The following is a 19021-nucleotide window of genomic DNA, read 5'->3' as shown; positions in this document are numbered from 1 at the left end:
CCCACCATGTGCAGTTAGATGACTCTCTTCTGCCTGTTAAAGGCAGCGTTGACAGCTTGGTTTTCCAACAGAACACTTGACTTTAACAATTAAGCTGTTTAAGCGACAGTCTGCCCTTCAGTCTTGGAGCAGTGCTCCTCTTTGTGAAGTTGAATAATTTAATAAGGTAACCTAAAACAGTTTGTCTGAGCACTGTATAACCTTTTTTGGGGTAAGTCCCGAGGGTTAGGTTTGTCAAAGATTCAACAGGTTTAGGGTTTTTTTGTTTGTTTGTTTGTTTTTTAAACACGTGAGAGTTAATTTATCAGAACTGTTACTGTTTTGTTTCAGCACAGCAGTTTATGGTTTATGCATTTTGCATGTTGGAGATCCAAGTCCATCTTAATGGTCATGTCCTTATCGTTCTTTAAATGGGGATTATGCTGTAAGTGTGCCGACCTAGAATTACTTTAAAAGTTTTCATAGCCCTTGAAGTTTTTTATACACTTCAGTTTTATGTCCAAGACAAAGTAATGCATGATTGCATTATCTCAAAATGGGAAAATCATGGCTAACCTGGCTGGCCAGGTAAGGAGGGGATTATTAAAAGAAGTAACCAAGTGGCGCGGTGTAATTCTGGAAGAGCTGCAGAGATCCACAACTCGGGTGGATGAATCTATTTGTTTGTGATGGCTGGATGTGGTTTACTGTCACAGTAATCTGTTTCTCTTACATATTTGATAGATTCCCATTGATCAAAAGCAGAAATGAACCCCAATTTCAGTTTATAAACATGGAAATGTATAACTGCTTTTATTTTTGAACTGCAATAATTATGAAGCTGAAATTTTATTATTACAGTTAAAATGAATGTTGTCCACTGTCCCCATGTTGAAACATAGTGGTGGCTGCATTGTGCTGTGGGGATGCCTTTCTTCGGGAGGTATAGTGAAAGTGGATTTGATAGAGAATTGGATCTAAAAACTGGGCAATTTGGCATAGAAAACCTGATGGAATGGCTTAGATCAGAGCATGTTCATGTTTTAGTTGGATTTATGCTTGGACTTTGACTGGGCCGTTCTTGGAGTGTGTAGCAGAACTTGAGAATCCCTCTTCTCAGATGTTCTTAATCCAACCTGAGTCAGTTTACAAATAGGAATAAATAAAACTGACGGTCTTCAGGAAAGACATTTTTATGTTGATCTGTCATATAAATACCCAATAAATTATGTTGAATTTTGTGGTTGCGACAAGTTAAAAAGTTCAAGGGTTACGAAGACGTTTACTAAGCACCTGAAAACACAGAATAGACGACCTGTTTTGTGGGACTTTTTTGTGTTTGGTATTTCAACACATTCTCCCTAAGTCTCCCCCCACTCACAGCTGAGAAAAAGAACATTGTGTCTTCAGATGGTTCAGCTTGTAAATATAGATAATAAAAGGTCCTGTGACAGACACTTCCACAGTGCCTATCAACTTCTGTTTTCATGTGTAGTCTGTGATTGATTACGAGAAAGAACTGCATGCTCTTAGTGTCATAAGAGATCTTACAGACCTGTACCAAGTGTTTGCTCCATCCTGGCCTGGGAGGCAAGGGTTGGAAAATCAGTCAAGATGCATAATTACCCTCTTGAGAATGTGTGAGACCTTGGAAGCGCAATATGTGAAGTTACTTAGAATCTCCTGATTTCTTTGAAGGTTTATCTCTCTTACATCTTTGTCTATCCTGCCAGTGCACTCTTCCCGCCCACCTTGATCTCCACTTTCTTTCCTTTTCCCACCCATACAGCCTTTCTTGTCCTGTCATTCCTGGGCCGGTGGTCCGTCCCCGTGGGAGGTTAAGGGGCACTTTGGGTGAGAGGGCAGTTGGCAGGTTGTGTGGGCACTGTGCACGCCTTTTCCCATAGCCGGCGTCAAATGCCGCTGAACCCTGACCCCAGCGGGTCTTCACTCTCAAAATCGACGTGGAACGCAATTCAGCCTGCCAGACCCTATTCAGGACAAGACTTTCCAATGGAGGAGAAAAAAACGCCCCCTCCCCAATTGTGGATACTGGCCTTTCCTTTGTCTGCTGGTCAAGCAGGGTCGGACGACCGGCCGCCACTAGCTAGAACAAGACTTCCGAAAAGCCTATTCAGCATGTGATCTGACCCCCAGGATCCAGTGCTGACTCACATGGATCAAACGTTGGGAATCTCCGGGGGTTCTCTTCCATTGAGGTTTTCATCTATTGAAATGTACTCTTTTCACAACTCAAAATGACAGTTTTTTCCCCCTCAAGTTGGATACCACGGCACTGGCTTCCAAATTCAGGAATCCTGGAAGAGTTGCGTCTATCTCCTTTCAAAGTTAGGTCATTTCAACTTCAGTTTCTTATTACCAAAGGTTTTGCAGAATTAAGTTAAAGAAGCCAAAGTCATGCTGCTTTTATCTCTAAGAGCTGGATCAAAACAAAGTTAATGTATGGCAGCTTTGACTTGATAAAGACCACAGAAATCTGTGTGAACTTTCTGGTGGCAATTAATAGGCAGTAGCAATTCCTCCATGGACCAAATTATTCATTTATAAATATTAACATTTTGCTGAAAAAAAAACTACATTTAATCTCTGCCTTTCATTCTCAGACCATAGAGAACTATACACATGCACATATACAAAGAAGGCATCAGTTATTGGACTTTGCTGAAAGTGCTGGAATTTATCATGGGCTGAGGGTTATGAACAAAGGCAGCGGTTTCATTATATCGCTCGGATCACCCATTAGGGCTGTCACGTTTTATTAGAAGTTCAAACATTCGCTACAGCGTGGGGAAACTTTGAATTTCAATGACCCTCTCTAGTTCGCTATTTATATTCAAAAAGCTCCTCAGATCTGTAAACTTTAGCAAAAAAAAAAAGTTTCAGAAGTTTGTTGCATTTTTGTCCTGCAGAATTTGTGGAAATAATTAAATTAAGTCGTTCTGACTTCTTAATTCAATTTAAGATTAAATATTGGTAATGTTATCCTTCCATCTAAGTCAGAAATGGTCAGCTTCAACCACCAAAATCGTGATGAACTGTGAGCCACAATATAAAATCTCAAACTGGATCAACATATCATTGCATACATTTCACTCATTCATTCATTCATTAGTTAGAGCACAACCAAAAACAGAGCAAAGCATTGAACCTGGGAAGGAAACACATCAGGGAATATTAACCAAGACAAGGAAGCTTCTCATTACATCTGTAATGAACTATGAGAGCTACTTAAAGAGGGCCGCTCAAGAAAATATCCTTATCATAGGATCAGCATACACAACAGTAATATTGTAAGGGATTCGTCAAAATGCCATAGATTAATGTCTTATTTAAAAATCTAATCCATATATATAGAAATTACCTAATATAAGAAAGAATGTTACAGAAAACAAGGTCAAAGAAACGTTGATTTTAAACTAATAATAGTATATTATTAGTATGTGTGATAGCAGGTGGTTTTGTGTGAATGTGTTTAGAGTCCAACCCAATGCATGGTTAAATCTCTGCAGAAGAGCAGCACTTTGATTGTAGTGCCGCGTGCTGTGTGCTAAAGCAGGAGCCTGCTGCAGCTTTCAAGCTGGTCAACTGTCAGGACTGGAGCGTGAAAAAAAAGGGGGGGGGCTTAGAGTGAAAGGGATGGAGGCCGAGGAGGAGGGGTGGCTTGTGACAGACCTCCTGGGTTTTGAGGGCCCTCTGTGTGGGCTGCCACAGCACGGCAGGCTCCTTGAGAAGGAGAGGACAGAAAGGCGGGCTCAAGTGAACGTGCCGGCACATTGGCCCCTACAGCAGGGAGCGCGGGCAGAATGCCAGCTCACCCGTTCAAGTCCCATAGACCAGATGTTCCTTGTCATGGAGCTGTTGGCCTTTAATAAATTGAGTTACTTTATGTGTAATACGGCAGGGCAGACATGGGCACCCTGTTTCCGACTGCGCACATGTCCCATTCTCTTAAATCTTTTATTGTAATGGGTCAAATAATGGTGAAGCAGCAATGCCAAGACACTGAATCTGCTAAGTGTTTTTCATTTTAAGTCGGTGAGTGCATGAAATCTTTCCCTATTGCCCTCAACTCTCTAAACTAAAACTTGCATTGCAAAAACACAGAATTTTATTAAGTATTTTCGTCTGGTTTCTAGAGCAGATATCTGAGTACACTTAAAATAAGACAGAATTTATTTTATTTAGCAAGATATATAACCTTGTTTCAAGTCAATAATTTCTTAATATCGAGAAAAAGTACTTGTTCCTCCGGCAGATTATTTCACTGATAACACTGGAAAAATGTCTTGTTGTAAGTGAAATAATTTGTAAGCGGAACTATTAGTTTTTATCAATATTAAGGAATTATTTTAATTGAAACAAGCTCCTATATCTTGCTGAAAATATACTTGTGAGTTAGCTTTGTCTTATAGATAATGTGAACAATTTCATGTAAAGCTCATTTGCAGTCTCAATGCACAGTTTATCAATGAAAATAAACACAAAAATGTTTAATTTAATTCAGTTCCAAATATTTAGCTGCACTTAATTTCACATAATACAAAGGTTTTTGTTTGCTACTAGATTAATCAAAACTACTAACTTAAAAAACAGAAATATGCAGAAGAAAAACAGAAAAGTTACCGTCCAATAATGTTGGAATCTGTTGACAAGTTATGTGTCATTTGCTGCCTCCTTCTATTAAAGTCTTGAATCCTGCTTTCTGTTGAAGGGATGATAATCTATTTTCATCCCCATCTTCTGAACATAATTTTTTTTCTTTACTATAAAAGTAGAGAACATCATTGTGGAGAATAAATGCAGTAGCATTGTTCCACTTAGCTTGCTATAGAAAGCTGTTGGTGTCTCTTGTGTATCCTTGATTTACAGCACCTGGGAGAACGGATCTGATCTGGCAGTCATCATTTCCCTTTGAAGCAAAGTATTCTGCAAGTGAATCACTTTGAACCCGCTCCAAGGTGAACCCAAGGGAGAACCCGCGGTCTCACCTGTGTGGAACAGAATAGTAAATCCTAAAGGCTCCTCATAGTTGTTTTTTTTTCTTTTTACTGTGACACAGGGACTTGGCTTGCAGGGCAGCCCCAACTCTTTTTACATATTTCCAAGGCCTTCCAAGTTGATTTCCACAGACAATGAAAAATGAAACTTATGCCCTTCCTCTTGTCATACTTCTTCATTTACAAATGCATTGCATGTTTTATAATAGGCCAAGAATCTTTAATTCTGTTTTTAGATTCAGCAAGAAGCCACTAAAGGGGAGCTCAAATCTGATAAATATTATCTATCCTTTAATTTTTTTCTTTTTGTCAGAACACATGTAGAAACACTTTGGATCAACTGAAGACTTTACGCTGATTTGTTGGAGACTTCTTTAAATAGAATGACATTATAATCATGTTGCAGAGTTGAAGAGAATGCAAAGACAATTTTTTTGCAGCACTCACATCACAAGGTATCATAGGAGTCTATTACATTGTGGGACTGACAATACATGTCCTGGTCTAAGATAACGGAGGTTCTTTACATTATTGGGTGGCAGATTAATGTTTTGCTGAGTATGTGGCTGAGGAAACAATATGTGTTGTTGATCTGGTCCAAAGATCAATATTTTTTTCTATTTATGCAGAAACAGAAAATCAGTTTATTCAGGCTTTTCTGTTTTCAAGACACATTTTGTAACCCATTTAACTAATGGCATTAATTTGGATTTCTGCATAGATTTAACTAAAAACAAACATTTCGAACTTGATATTTCTAGTTTGGGAAAAATTATCATTTACTTGACTAAACTTGATTCTCTTTAGTAGCTCATATGGAGCTTGAACGTACAAGTTGCTGTAAGGCCGTACTTTGGAAATATATAGCAAATGTTTGACTTTAGAGACCTCAGATATTCTGCTTTTGTGAAAACATCTTACTTGCTCACAGGGGCTTCATGCACAGCACTATTCTATAGCAGAAGTCTTGTTTACCTCATTACAATATGATTTTCAAGTATTACATCCCAAAAAACTTTTTTTTTGTCTGCTTTAGTTGGATATATTATTGGAGAAATAGTTTTTTTTTTCATTATTTGATTTTGTTTTGTGAACTCAATTAAAAGGTTAGATTTGACAAAGTTTAGGATACATAATTTATCCCGGAGAAAAATTAGAATATTCAAAAGGGTTTGTAATATCTGGCAGATTTTAAGGTAGTTTTGCGAATCACCAATACTTTTAGAAATTTAATCAGATTTTGCCTAATGGCAAAAAATAAAAATAAAAAATTGTCTAAAATATCTTCATGTTTTAGATTAATGTTTTGGATCAAATCATTTTGAAGTACGATTTTTAAGATTTTTTTTTAAATGGTTAGTTAACACATTAGAAAAGTTTTACGTTTGTGAGAAGATTGTTATGCCGTGATTGATGAATGCTAGCTATGTGATGAGAGTAGTTAATCAGAGGTAAGTAAACTAGAGAAAACACCAAAAGGTGGCGCTCTTTCTTCCAGTACCTCCACCAAAGGGAACACTTTCACTGAACAGGTGATCAGGTCATTATCTATGTTGAGTAAGACCTCTGACAGTAGTCCCCTAAGATGCAAAACCTTTGGTCCATAATTGAAGGTGTTACACTCATGCTTAAATAGGCTTTAGGTTTTACTTACTGGCCAGTGGGTCGTTTCATTTGACATCTCTGTCAGTTTGTGGTGCAGTGTTTGTTTTTTCACGAGCTTCCTAAGTGTTCCTCTCCTGGGGACCTCCAGGCCCTCTGATGTCTTTAAGACTCTTTAGGTTAGCCGGAAAAGCAAACAAAAGAACATTATTATAAGGTGAGGGGATCTCACATTACCCTTCCATTTCAATGTAGCCGCCAGTGTGGGCCACTTTCCAAGTGACTGATATCTTCACAGGGGCCAGCATGTCAGGGGATGGTGTAATTGATTGTCTTGGATATTTGAGTATGCCACTTTCCCTTGTGGACAGACCCTCTAATGCTTTCTTCCCCAGTCATATAGCTTCCTTGTACTGTGAGGCTTTGACACAATGGTAAAGCTTGGGAAACAAGTGATCACTGGACATAGAGTGGTGCATACAAAGGTTTTGCCCCCTTTTTAATTTCCCCCCTTTTTTTGCATGTCTGTCACACCTTAGTATTTCAGAACATCAAATCAGTTTACATATTAATCAAAGACAACACAAGTAAACCCAAAATGCAGTTTTAAATGAAGGTGTTTATTGTTGAGGGAGAGAAAAAATGCAAACACGCATGGCTCTGTGTGGAAAAAAACTGATCACCTCCATAAACCTAATAACTGGTTCAGCCAACCTGAACATCAACTGCAATCAAGCACTTGAGATAACTTTCATTGAGTCTTTTCCAGCTGTGGAGGAGTTTTGTCCAACTCACCTTTGCAGCATGTTGTATTAATGGCCTTGAGGATGATTTGGTAGACAGCACGATTTATGGTTCTGTGTTTGCTCAGGTGTGTGGATGTGTTCAAGAGCAGGATGACCATCACCGCATTTTACTGTTTGTGTGATATTCTTTTTCTGGAAAGCCATGTTACTCTTACAACAGACCGAACAGGACACATACCTTCTCTCTTCAGTCCAAAGAATGTTTTCCCAAAAGGCTTGGGGATCATCAGGGTGCGTTCTGGAAAAATTGAGATATGGGTGTAATATTCTTTTTGCTTAACTCTGCCATGTAGGCCATTTTGCCTAGTCTCTTATGGTGGAGGCATGACCTCTGACCTTAACTGAGGAGAGTGAGGGCTGCAATTTTTTGGATCTTGTGGTGGAATCATTTGTGACCTCTTGAATGAGTCATTGCAGCTCTCTTGGGTTAATTGTGAAACTCCTGGGAGGTTTCATCACTGTGATAAAGACTTTCACTGTGGCTCACTGGAGTCCCAAAGCTTTAGAAATGGTTTTGCAACCCTTTCCAAATTAATCAATCTCAATTCTTTCTCATTTATTCCTGAATTTCTTTGGATCTCTGTATGGTGTCTAACTTTAGAGGATCATTTGGTGTACTTCACTTTGTCAGGCAAGTTTGGTTTAAGTTACGTCTTGAATGTTTGTCACATCTCTACTTAGTTTTAACTCCTAAATAAGTTTGAAAAAGAAAATTCTTACAACTAAACATTTTCTAAAAATCCTTTTATAATCTTATAATTTCAAAAGAAAGGGATTTTTGCTTATTGTGATTCAATTTAGCCCTGGCAGGTTTTCTAGGCTTTTGGAACCTAAGGCGTTTAGCAGAGCTCAACTCAGCAAAACAGCTTTTCCCAAATGAGAAATTAAGAGCTGACAGTAGACGTCATTGAGGTCTCTTTCACAATATCTTTCTGCCGTAGGAGTTTGTCCAGCTAATATGCATCTGTTCCATCTGGCTTCACTGTTACACTCTGCAAGAACTAACTCTAGATTTCCCAAGTTTGTGAACATAACACAAAACCACTGAACCATAGTGGGAGCTTTTATGAGTATGAACCTGAACATGGTATGTTAGTCATTCTACTGTCTTTGGCCTCTGCCATTACTCTCAAAATTTACTCATCACAAATATCTCTGCAAATCTGATTAGGAAACATACATGGCCCTTCCGAGGTTCCAAGGTTATTAGGGTTTTGGCTTAATAAAAAATACCTTGTGGCACCACAGATTGCCAGGTTGTCACTTTATCTAAAGCCTGTTCATGAAGATAACAAGTTCTGGATAAAAACTCAGACCTCTCTCTTCCTAGTTACAATCTCCATCTAATTCATTCTGGCAAATATTGACATGCCCGGGGGAAACTCCAAAGGAAGGTTTTCAGGAGGATAGCTGGTCAAATGCCTGAATCTCCTCAGATGACTCCATTTTAAAAGGAAGCTACAAGATTTTTTTGTCTGCCTAACCACTGAGGTACAGGTTTTTGCTAAATGCTGAGATGGATGGTTACATGTTTAGATCTTTGTGAAGTTTTTTTGTTTCATATAGATGTGTACATCAAAGTTTGACTTAAAACACAATTGTTGACAGTTGATCCTGTAATGTAGCTGTGAATCCTCTGTAGATGTGAATGCAATCATGAGTAAGTTAATTAGACTTTCTTAGTGCCATATTATTTTATGGAATTGGAGGCATGTTGTGTAAAGTGCTCTGGAATAATTTAATGCTTGAAGTTGGTTCTGGGATGCAAGGAAAGTTTGTTTTGTTTGTCAGAATCAAGAACAGAGACGTATGGGCCCTGCAACACATTCTTGGTCTGAGATTTGTCTATTCTTCCCATGTATTTTCAGCAGACATCATCATATAACCTCTAAATCTATAAATGAGCTTCCTGCCTGTTGACTTCTTTTTCTGTCCCCTGTCTCTGGTTGGCTTAGTTAGTCAGATAGCCAGAATAGAGCTCTGTAGAGAACTATTAAAGCTCTTAATTCTGCCAGGATATCCTCTTGACTTGGCATGATGCCGACTGCGGCCGTCACATGAAGTAATCTGGCATAAGTGATGGAGCCACTGGAAGCACGTGCCATGCATGCCCCTTTGCCATCTTAAGAAGTCTGAGGTATTCCTACCACAGTTGGAGCTTAAGCTTAGCTGACTAACCATGCAGTTACTGGGTCACAAACTATCGAACCAAACAATGCATATCTAATGATGAGACATGTTCCACAGACCCGTTTTCCACCATGGTCATTTCTGGGTTGACTATTTTAATACACTTGTAAAATTCATGATGACAGTTTTAAATATTTCTTGAAGAAGCTTACAGAGTCCTCAGCCAAGTTTATTTCAGTTGCTGTCCTGCAGATACCCCAGATACATATTTAGGTAACTTGACTTACTTTGCCAGGTTGCCTAGCACCTCTACCCCATTCTTTGAAGTCAGGCGTTTATGTGACAGTAACTTGTAGTTTTACCTGTGGACAACTTTTTTCTGCATTGCCAAACTTTACTAGTCTTCTGATGTTAAAGAGATTAAAACAAAATTACAATATGTCAAATCTCAAACCTTTTGCCAGTTCTAAACATTCGCCTAGTAAAGTAGTTTCCCTTCATTACCTTCTGTGAGGATTTTCTTGACTTTAATGTCTCTAAAATCAATTTGTTGCAATCAGAGAGTAGCTTAAAGTTTTGGACGCCTTTATCTAAGAATAAATCTCTTTCTTCCATGTGCATTGTAAGGCCCTACATGGACTGTATGACCTAGAAGAAGCTAGATTGGATGACCTAATGGTCATCCTCGAAGCCATCTGGCAACCCAGGTCTTGTTTGGCTTACCCATCCTGCTGCCTCACGCAATTCCTTAAGCAAGCATAAGTGTGCTTAGGAGGACTTAATCTCAGGGAAACTGGTTTGGGCGTCACTTGTTGACTTTCGGAGTGGGTAGACACCGGCTGTTAGGTCATGGGGTTCCTTCAGACACGTAAAAACTGAGGCTTGATTTTAACAACGTGTCCTCTCAGTCTGTTGTAGGATTTAAATCTTTGGGTTCTCAGTGAAATCCTGCCCTTGCAAAGTCACTCTTGGTAAGCTTAAACTAATCAAGTAATTATTTAACACTCCAGCTTCTTGCTGGAGTGTTAAATAATTATCATTAGTTGTGTTCTGTAGAAGGCTGGCAGATGTATGTACTGCCAGCCAATTAGTCAAGCAGGGGAAGTTAGAGAAGCTCTAGCCTGTCTGCACACAGAGGTAACTCTTGGCCTTTTGACTGTCTGTCAGTGCAGAGGCCAGTGTCTTCCAGAAGAGGGCCTTGGCTACAGGCAGACGAGTCAACCAACCAACCAACCAACCAACCAACCAACCAGCCAGCCAGACAGGCAGCCAGCCACACTGTCTGCAGTCTAGGTCTGGGGCTAGAGCCTGGACTAGGGCAGCTCAAGTTACCCAGACAGATTTGTTAACACTGTTTGGGTCCACTCAGCTTTCTAGCCAGGCTTCTGAGCCAAACGCGGCTGAGGTGACTTAATCTGTCATTAAACTCACATTACACCCGAACACAGACTCTGCTCAGGGGGGCAGAGACGGCACTCACTCTCCAACTCACTGGCACGGCTGGCTGGGTTTAGGCAGACACAAAGAATACATCCCCCTTCCTCCTCCTTCCCATCCTCTTCATGCCACACACCATGGCACAGCTAGACAGCACTGCACAGTCTAGACAAAAGCAATTTCACTTGAAGTTGAAAAGTCATTTGGCTGTGTGATGGGTGTCCGTGTGGATTTCCTGGTCTGTGCTGTATTCTGCTGGTATACATCTGCTTTTCAGAAGAATGTGCTGTCAAAAATGTTTTGTTTTTTAATCTTCAATTCCAAATGTAATGCTGCTGAACAAAAAACAAATAAAACACAAATTTTATTGTTTGCTTTAAAGGGCCAGATTTGAATTATACTTGCTTTCAATTTGCTGAAAATGAGAAAAAAATTATGAATCTTAAATGAATTTCAGTTTTAAAGAGTCTTAAATACAGCCAAGTATTATGTAGCAGGTCTTAAAAAAATGTAAACATGTTAATTTGTGGCTTCTGCCATCAATGTTTTTTAGGAATATGCTGGTGTTTTAATTTTATTTTTTTTCCATAATTTCTTCCTCTGGTATAGGTATTCCACTCTCTATCGTGGAACAAAAGTACCTGCTTGTTACACTTTTGAAAAAGTATTTACTCCTCTCAGAGTTTTTTTTTGTTTGTTTCTGTTTTTTTGTTTGTTTTTTCTTTTTTGTACAAATTACATATTTCACATTATCAAACCAATGTTGATACCTAGATAACCTCAGGAAAATTCAAAGAACAGTTTCCAAAGAAATAGGCCAGAAGATTTTATAAAAGCAAAATGTCATCTTCTAAATAAAAAAAACAAAACAAACAAAAAAAAAAACAAATTCGAGTATAGATTGGAAAGAGAAATTATGTACAGATGGGAAAAACATGAGGCAGCGGGAGACCTTCTCAGGAATGCCCAGCACACCACAGTTGCTCAGAGCCCACTGACAACTCTTACAGGTCATCTTTGTAACACCTGGGGTTACAGCAAACCCCAGGTGTTTATGGTTCAACAATAAATCTTGATTGTTTTGGGGCAGATATTCTGTGGACTGTCTAGACAAAGCTTTGCACCAATCCATTGCCATAAAACTATTACAGCATGTCAGACAAAGAACATCATGAAACCAGCTTAAAATGTTTTTAAGGTAGAGTGGTTATTTCCAGCTGCTTTGCCTCTGCAGAATCTGTCTACTTTGGCGTAACAGATGCAATCATGAATTCAGCAATTTATGGTTGTTCTGTTCCACACAATGATCCAAAGCACACCATGAAGTCAACCAATGAATGGCTCAGGGAAAACAATTGAAGTTTTCCAGGGTCCTAGTCAAAGTCTGTGGTTAAGACTATATGGCCTTAAGCAGAATGTTAATGGCCAAATCCTCTTCAATGTAAATGAATTTAAACAATTCTGCAAAGAGGCCAGAATTTATCCACAGCAATGTTAAAGATCTGCAAACACCGCATGACCTCATCATTTGAAAACAGCTTTATTTGAAGGGTCTTTGTTCAATATTAAAAAGTCTTTCATGATCTAAAACTTTTAGGTGTGATAATAAAAGCGAAAACAATCACTTTTTGCTGTAATAAATGTCATTTTAAGTTGACAAAGATGTGTTTAAGTTGTGTTTTTAAATCATTCTGGTTGGTTTTAAATTCAAATTAGAACGATTCTAAAAGTGTCTTGAAATTCTTAAATTGAGCTTTTTGGGACTATAAACTTTCTGATCTTTGTTTTTAATTTTAATTTCTACTAACTACTTCTATTTATGACTGCTAGATTATTATACAAAACTTCAGTTTTACCAAAATAGTTCTAAAAATATGCATGAAAAAGTTTGACATAGTGCTAAATTATTCAAGATTAGTTTTTAGGATTCTCCTCTGATGCAAACATTTGTCTGCACATTTTGTCACCTGTCATCGGGCAAACAGGAGGAGATGGCTTGAGCAAAACCTTCTTTTACTCTCAGCTTGAAAATGTCAAATTCCCTAACAACCTGCAGGACGATCAGTGGAGTTCTGGGACATTGTTTCCCTCTGCCTGAGATTTGTTTTTACCTAACAGCTGGTTCTGCTTCCTCCACAAACCTTCCTGCTCCCCTGCTGTCAAGAGCTGCCAAAAGCCAACATATGAACTTTATAATCAACCGTTACATAGAGCAGTGCCAAGCCAACATGCCAAATATTTTTCACATGAAGCGGCTGCTTTGTTCCATTTAGTCCTCATCTGTTCGACTGTGTTGGTTTTATTTGTTAGTTTACACCGTCGTCAAGACACGTCTGCAGAAATCAAAGCTGATTTTAACTCCTAATTGGCTGAGATGAGGTGACATTGATCTAAACGTCTCAGTCTTATTTAAACTTTATTTTACTCAACTTCATTAAACCTCATGCCAGCTTCCACCTCCAGGGTCCCTGTACAGTCTTCAGTAGTCTGGAAATTGCTTTTATAATTTTCTGGCTCTGAATAAGGACGTCCAAAAAAGATGTGTAAAGAAAAAAAACAAATAGATTTTTCTATTGATTTATATTTTACATCTGTGTAATTTGTCACAGCATAGCTGACATTTTTATAAAATTTGTTAAAGGTTTTGCTGTCCCAAGAACGTACAGATAAATGCTCCCAACGCACTCATTCAAAAATGGGAAAATGGCCATTTTGCAACTTCTCAGATCACAGTTTCAAGCTAAAACCATGGTTCTTCACTTGAATGTGGTGTAGACTCCAATCTCATTGTAGTTAGTCTAGATGCAATGAAATAAATAAAACTGTGTCTTTTACTGCACTGCTAAATTGAAAGTGTTGTACTCTTTGATTGACTTGCGAAACACACAAACATTAAAATCAAACAAATTATATTATTTGTGTTTGTAAAAGTCCAGAATATTGAAAAAATAATATTAAAAAATAAAACTGCTTGAAAAATGGATGGAAACTGTTGTTGGAATCTTGTATTGTGTGTTCTTAACCAGATAAAATATTTAGGAAGAAAACTGATGCTGTTCACCGTAAATCCTCTCTTATACAACTCTTACAGTTTGGAAAAGGGAAACATTTTGATATTTTGAAATGCAAGTCTGGAAAAATATTCAATTTTGACTTGAAAGATGTGTTTTAACTTAAGTACCTCTGATGCATTTCATTAGAAGATTACTACACAAATATTATTTTGTCTTTAAAAGCATAGTGAAACACTGAGTAATTAATTGTTAATGTCTCCTAATTACAAAATCAATTTAGGACTGACACAATCACATTAATCGTGATTAATCAATTATTGAAATAATTGACTATTTTAGTCATCAAATAATCGTTCATTAGCATTTACTAACTCTAAAATAAACCAATTGAAAAAAAAACATTCTCAGAGCTGTAATTAAGCCAAAACTGAACAAAAAAATATATTTTATATATTAGATGAAAACCCTTCTTGGCATGTAAATATGTTCTACCCACAGCTCCGCAAATTGCATAGTTTTAGCTTCACCTGGTTCAAATTCTGCAAAATTATTAATTGGTTAATTTAAAAAATAGTCTATAAATCAGCCATAGGGCTACATTGGTGTTAAGTGAAGCAGAAATAGTTTATTTCAGCTTTTATTTAACAATATGCATTCTTTGTTATCTTCTTGTGCTTTTGGCAATTACATTTTCATTTTCTTATTAAGAAAACAAAGAATTTAATTGTTGGTTTATCTGCATTTTTACATATATTTTATATTGTATTAAAAGAGGTTAAGTGGTTAAATGAAAAATCATCAGACTCATCGATTACAAAAATAATTAACTCCAGCCCTGATATCAATTATTTGGCTTTTTTTTGTTGTTGTTTTTAATAAATGCGACAGAACAGTGTAATTTGATCTCCTTGCATTTCTGTCTGCAGATAAAGAAATACTTTGAGCTGGAGCCGCTGGCGAGAGGAAAGCGATGGATCCTGGAGGGCTGCACTGTTGACAACATGGAGTCAGTGAAGGAGAGTTTTGGTCAGCTCATTGGCCTGCTGGAGGACAAGGAAACAGAGCCGGCGAGGATATGATGTTAATGTCCGTCAGCGGCTGCCGACCGCTGCGTCCTGCCGGTGCCCACGTCCACACACCTGAGAAAGCGCAGACACAAAACACACAGGAAAACGCAACAGATGTCGGCCACTCTTTGTGATGAATATTGTATGTTGTCCTCCCTCCGCCGCGGTCTCAGCTTTCACATCGGAATAGTGAACCGGGGCATCAGTCGAGCCCTGCAGACTGACAGAAGAGAGCCACCCTTAGAGCCACCCAGGCTCAGAGAAAAGTCTCTGAAGTCTGCCAACAATGGAAACCTTGTTTACTACTGCTTGTGCCATTGTTATGTGATCAAAGGCGTTTAGGACATTTAGAAAGTCTGTAGTCAGCATTAAACACTAACACACACTCTAAAGCACACACACATACACACCCACAGAGACATGAAACTAAGTGCAGCCCAGATTGATATGTTTAGCATCTCCACTAATTGCTTTGCAAGATGTTTGAAAGAGCACGGTTGATGTTCTTTTCCACTGAGAAGTACTGTATGCTGTAAAGTCTGCTTCTCCCTTTGACTCTTCAACAACACATGTTGTTGTGTGAAGGGAGTGCATAGCCTGAAGCCCTGTGTTCTGTACGGTAGTTACCTGTAATCCGAGTAGTATAGTCTGAGTATCTCATGGAGTATTATGTAGGTGCAAACAAGCAATTTGCTGTGTAACCGCACACAAGTACAAACTACTAACCGAGTGACCGAAAGCAACGCTGGGAGGAAGTCTGAGGGCTTTTATAAATGTGCGATTTAGGTTATATTTTACAGCTTATGTATGTTAATCTCGTAAAGCAGCGTTCTGATTTGTTTTTGAAATGTCTATATGTCTCAAATCAAAGACCAAACAAAAGAAAGAAAGAAAAGTTGATTGACTGAGCTGGTTATAGCCACAACGTGGGGCAATGTAATGAATTTTGTGTCTTTTTAGTGTTGACAAATGTCAGATTTGTTTTTTATTTTATTTGTACTACGTCTTCTTTCCTTTCCTTTTTCTATTTGACATAACCTCTCAACACTAGCTGGTGACTGGAGTTTCTCATCATGCCCCAATACAAACTATCAATCAGCCGCAGCAACAGCTGCATCTGACAAGTCCCTGTCCGACACCCTAATGCCTTCCAACTGTCTGGAGAGCCCCCTCCACCCCCCAACCCCCGTCTGCGGTTTATCGCGCGTGCACCCCCCCCACCTCGTCCCGAGCAGCTCCAACCCGACTCTGCTCCACATTCCCGTTTCCACTCGATGAGCTTTTTTATCTCAGATGTCATGTCAAGTGAAAGGCGTATCATTTAGGAAGAGTCGCCTTCACTGTGCCACGAGTGTCGGGTTATCTCTGAGAATAACGATAAAACAAATCAGCAGGTTGTTTAGTCATCATGGGGTTTTTTTTGTTTGTTTGTTTGTTTTTTGGGGGGTTTTGTTTTGTTTTTAAAATTTTGATTCCTTTTGTGTACCTGAATGGAGAACTGAGTGAAATTGTTTGCTTCAATGCACATATGGATTTCTTAACCAAGGATTAAACCAGAGTCAGACTTCTCACGTCGTCTGCTCACCAAAATCACAAATATGTGCATTCAGCTGTGGATCATGATGTCCAAGGTTGAAATTAAACTTTTCAAATTGAAAACAAATGTCGCATTTTGAGCTGTTAATGTGGATTTGAAACATTTTGAGTCTACCACTTACGTGTACAGGTATTCCAGAAGAAACACTATAAAATTAATGTCACTTGTCTTTACTAATATGATCTTTAAGGGTTTAAAGATGATGTCGACCTGTTCCTACACAAACATCTTTAGAAGTAGTCTGAGTGGAACTCCTGGTTACCTGACTGGGTGTTTTTCTCTCCGTTCCTCTTATTAATTCACCAAACAGTCTTGTGGGAATTTGATACCCTAAACAATAATCAGAAAAGTCCAGATGAATGAGAGGAGTTCAATCCAAAGTTAAAAAAAAAAAAAATGCGGTTAAAGTAGAGCAGCTGAAGAATGAGCAGAAAGTTAATCAAGTGAGACAGAGATTACTGAGTAAAATGCTTCACAATGATTCAGGCTTGTTTGTCACAGTTCCAGGGGCCTCATGTGCAGCCTGAGTGTACCCATAAAAACATGCTCCTTGCTTTGTGAAACCAAATAACAAGTCAGATTTATTATTAATAATATAACAGTGGAAATGTGTGCAGCCCCACGCCAGCCTCAAGTCTGGCCTTCCCACATTTCTGGGGTTTTTACCCCATGAGTGACACTTAAAGAAAACACCGGTAAGTTATTAATGACCGGACAGCAATTATGCACACCAGAAACATGATAAATGATCATTACATCTAAGTACATGAATGGATATAAAAAGTATGCACATTGTGGTGCAGGAATCACTTTTGTAACACGACGGCTTTAGATTTATGAGAGTATATTGTAGACAACATGGTGCGAAGAGCAGGGTTGCTAAGTTACGGAAAATGTCTGGAAAACTTTACAAGGGAAGTTAGCTGTGGAATTAAAAGTAGCTTTAGGGTATTTTAGAGAAGCTATGATATCTAGACATAAATGACACCATTGCCATTGAATTAAATTCATGAATACTTCATTTATTCCAAAGGGATTCATCCAAATATCTTCTAAAGAGTTGTGGATAATGATGCTGTGGGAAGGATATCCAGAAGCAGTCAGGCTTGCAGTGAATCTGGAGATGCCTCTGACTGAAGACTGTTTTTGTACGACAGTCTCATGAGTGTCATGACAAACCAAGAACTCAGTTTGTGGGCAACAGAGATAATATTGCACGGTAACATGTCCTGGATGTTACCATCAGTTGTTAGCAAGCACTGCTAATCCACCTCATTTGCTTTTGCCGCTTCTCTTTAACTCCCTGTCTATATTGCTGATCCGGGCAGAGACATGTAGCCGCGAACATGATGGTTTCTTTTTGATTGTGATTCTGCATCCACAAAACCTCTTTTTTTTTTATCAACTCCTCTGAGACTCTGAGACTCTGAGAGTCGAGGTATTAGTCAAACCTTTTAGATGCTAATTAGCTGCTACCAGTTGTAAAACAAAAACAAAAAAAACAAAAAAACAACGGCTTGTTTCCACGATTACACATCACCACAACCATCCGAAAGTCAAAAAGCAGGAGCAAAAATTACATCATCCAAATCCGGAAAAAAGAAAATAGTTGTCCAAACGTCTAGTGCCTCAACCAAAAACACATGAAGAATGTCTGCAAAAAGAATGAATCAGAATTAACACAACACGGCCACAATGCTGCTACTATGAGACGAGTGGCGCAATAGTAGAAAAATGATGTTGTTCACATATATTTTAACAAGTAGGGTCCAATCTTCCCTCACTTTATGTAATCCATGGGCTCAAATATGTGGCCTGCATTGTCATCTATGTATGTGGTGATGAATTACAGCTCAGGCAGATGATGCTTCAGTAGCTTTCACCTCATCTAAATGCCATGTTCTCTTACTTTTCTCATCTTGAAGAGTTGACAGAGGGAAAGAGGAGGTTATGGATTTATTATTACAAGTTTCTATACAAAATGATCAACCTAAAAAAATAAAGCCTTAATCACAAAAACTAAGGGTTTGATGTAGAAATGAGTCTCTTTTTTTGTAAGAAGTTATTTCTTCCTCTGTTTAATAAATGTGCTCTTTTTTTTTTTTGTGAGTGATTATGCCACTGCAGGAAAAGGAGAATTTATTTGAATGTTTTTATACATCTGGATATGTTTACAAAAGAATATTTTCTTTTCCTGGATCAGCACAGAGTATATCCTGGGTTTCCCATTTACGTGAATTCCTGCAGATATTCCCCCCCCCACCGATTTGTGGACCAAGGTGTCCTGTGGAAACCTGAGACGCTGAACGACAATCAGAAAAAGACAGATGAACCAGGGGAGTTCGAGCCAAAGTTCGAAGGTAAAAGCGAT

General features: G+C 38.5%; 1 protein-coding gene across 2 annotated transcripts in view; it reads left to right on the top strand.

Annotated features, from left to right (window-relative positions):
• The window catches only part of LOC103145894 (ADP-ribosylation factor-like protein 15), a 124454-nt gene extending 106302 nt beyond the window's left edge, over nucleotides 1-18152 (top strand). For both annotated transcript variants that reach the window (XM_007563548.2, XM_016677152.1), the window contains exon 5: nucleotides 14913-18152. In XM_007563548.2, the coding sequence (XP_007563610.1) occupies nucleotides 14913-15065 (153 nt within the window). In that variant the 3' untranslated portion in view covers nucleotides 15066-18152. The remainder of the gene's footprint in view (nucleotides 1-14912) is intronic.
• Nucleotides 18153-19021: the final 869 nt, after the last annotated feature.

This window comes from Poecilia formosa, unplaced genomic scaffold (genome assembly GCF_000485575.1).
Source record: "Poecilia formosa unplaced genomic scaffold, Poecilia_formosa-5.1.2 Scaffold148, whole genome shotgun sequence".
NCBI classification, from domain to species: Eukaryota; Metazoa; Chordata; class Actinopteri; order Cyprinodontiformes; family Poeciliidae; genus Poecilia; species Poecilia formosa.
The sequence above is the reverse complement of the archived record's forward strand: the minus strand, read 5'-3'. Positions and strand labels throughout refer to the sequence as shown.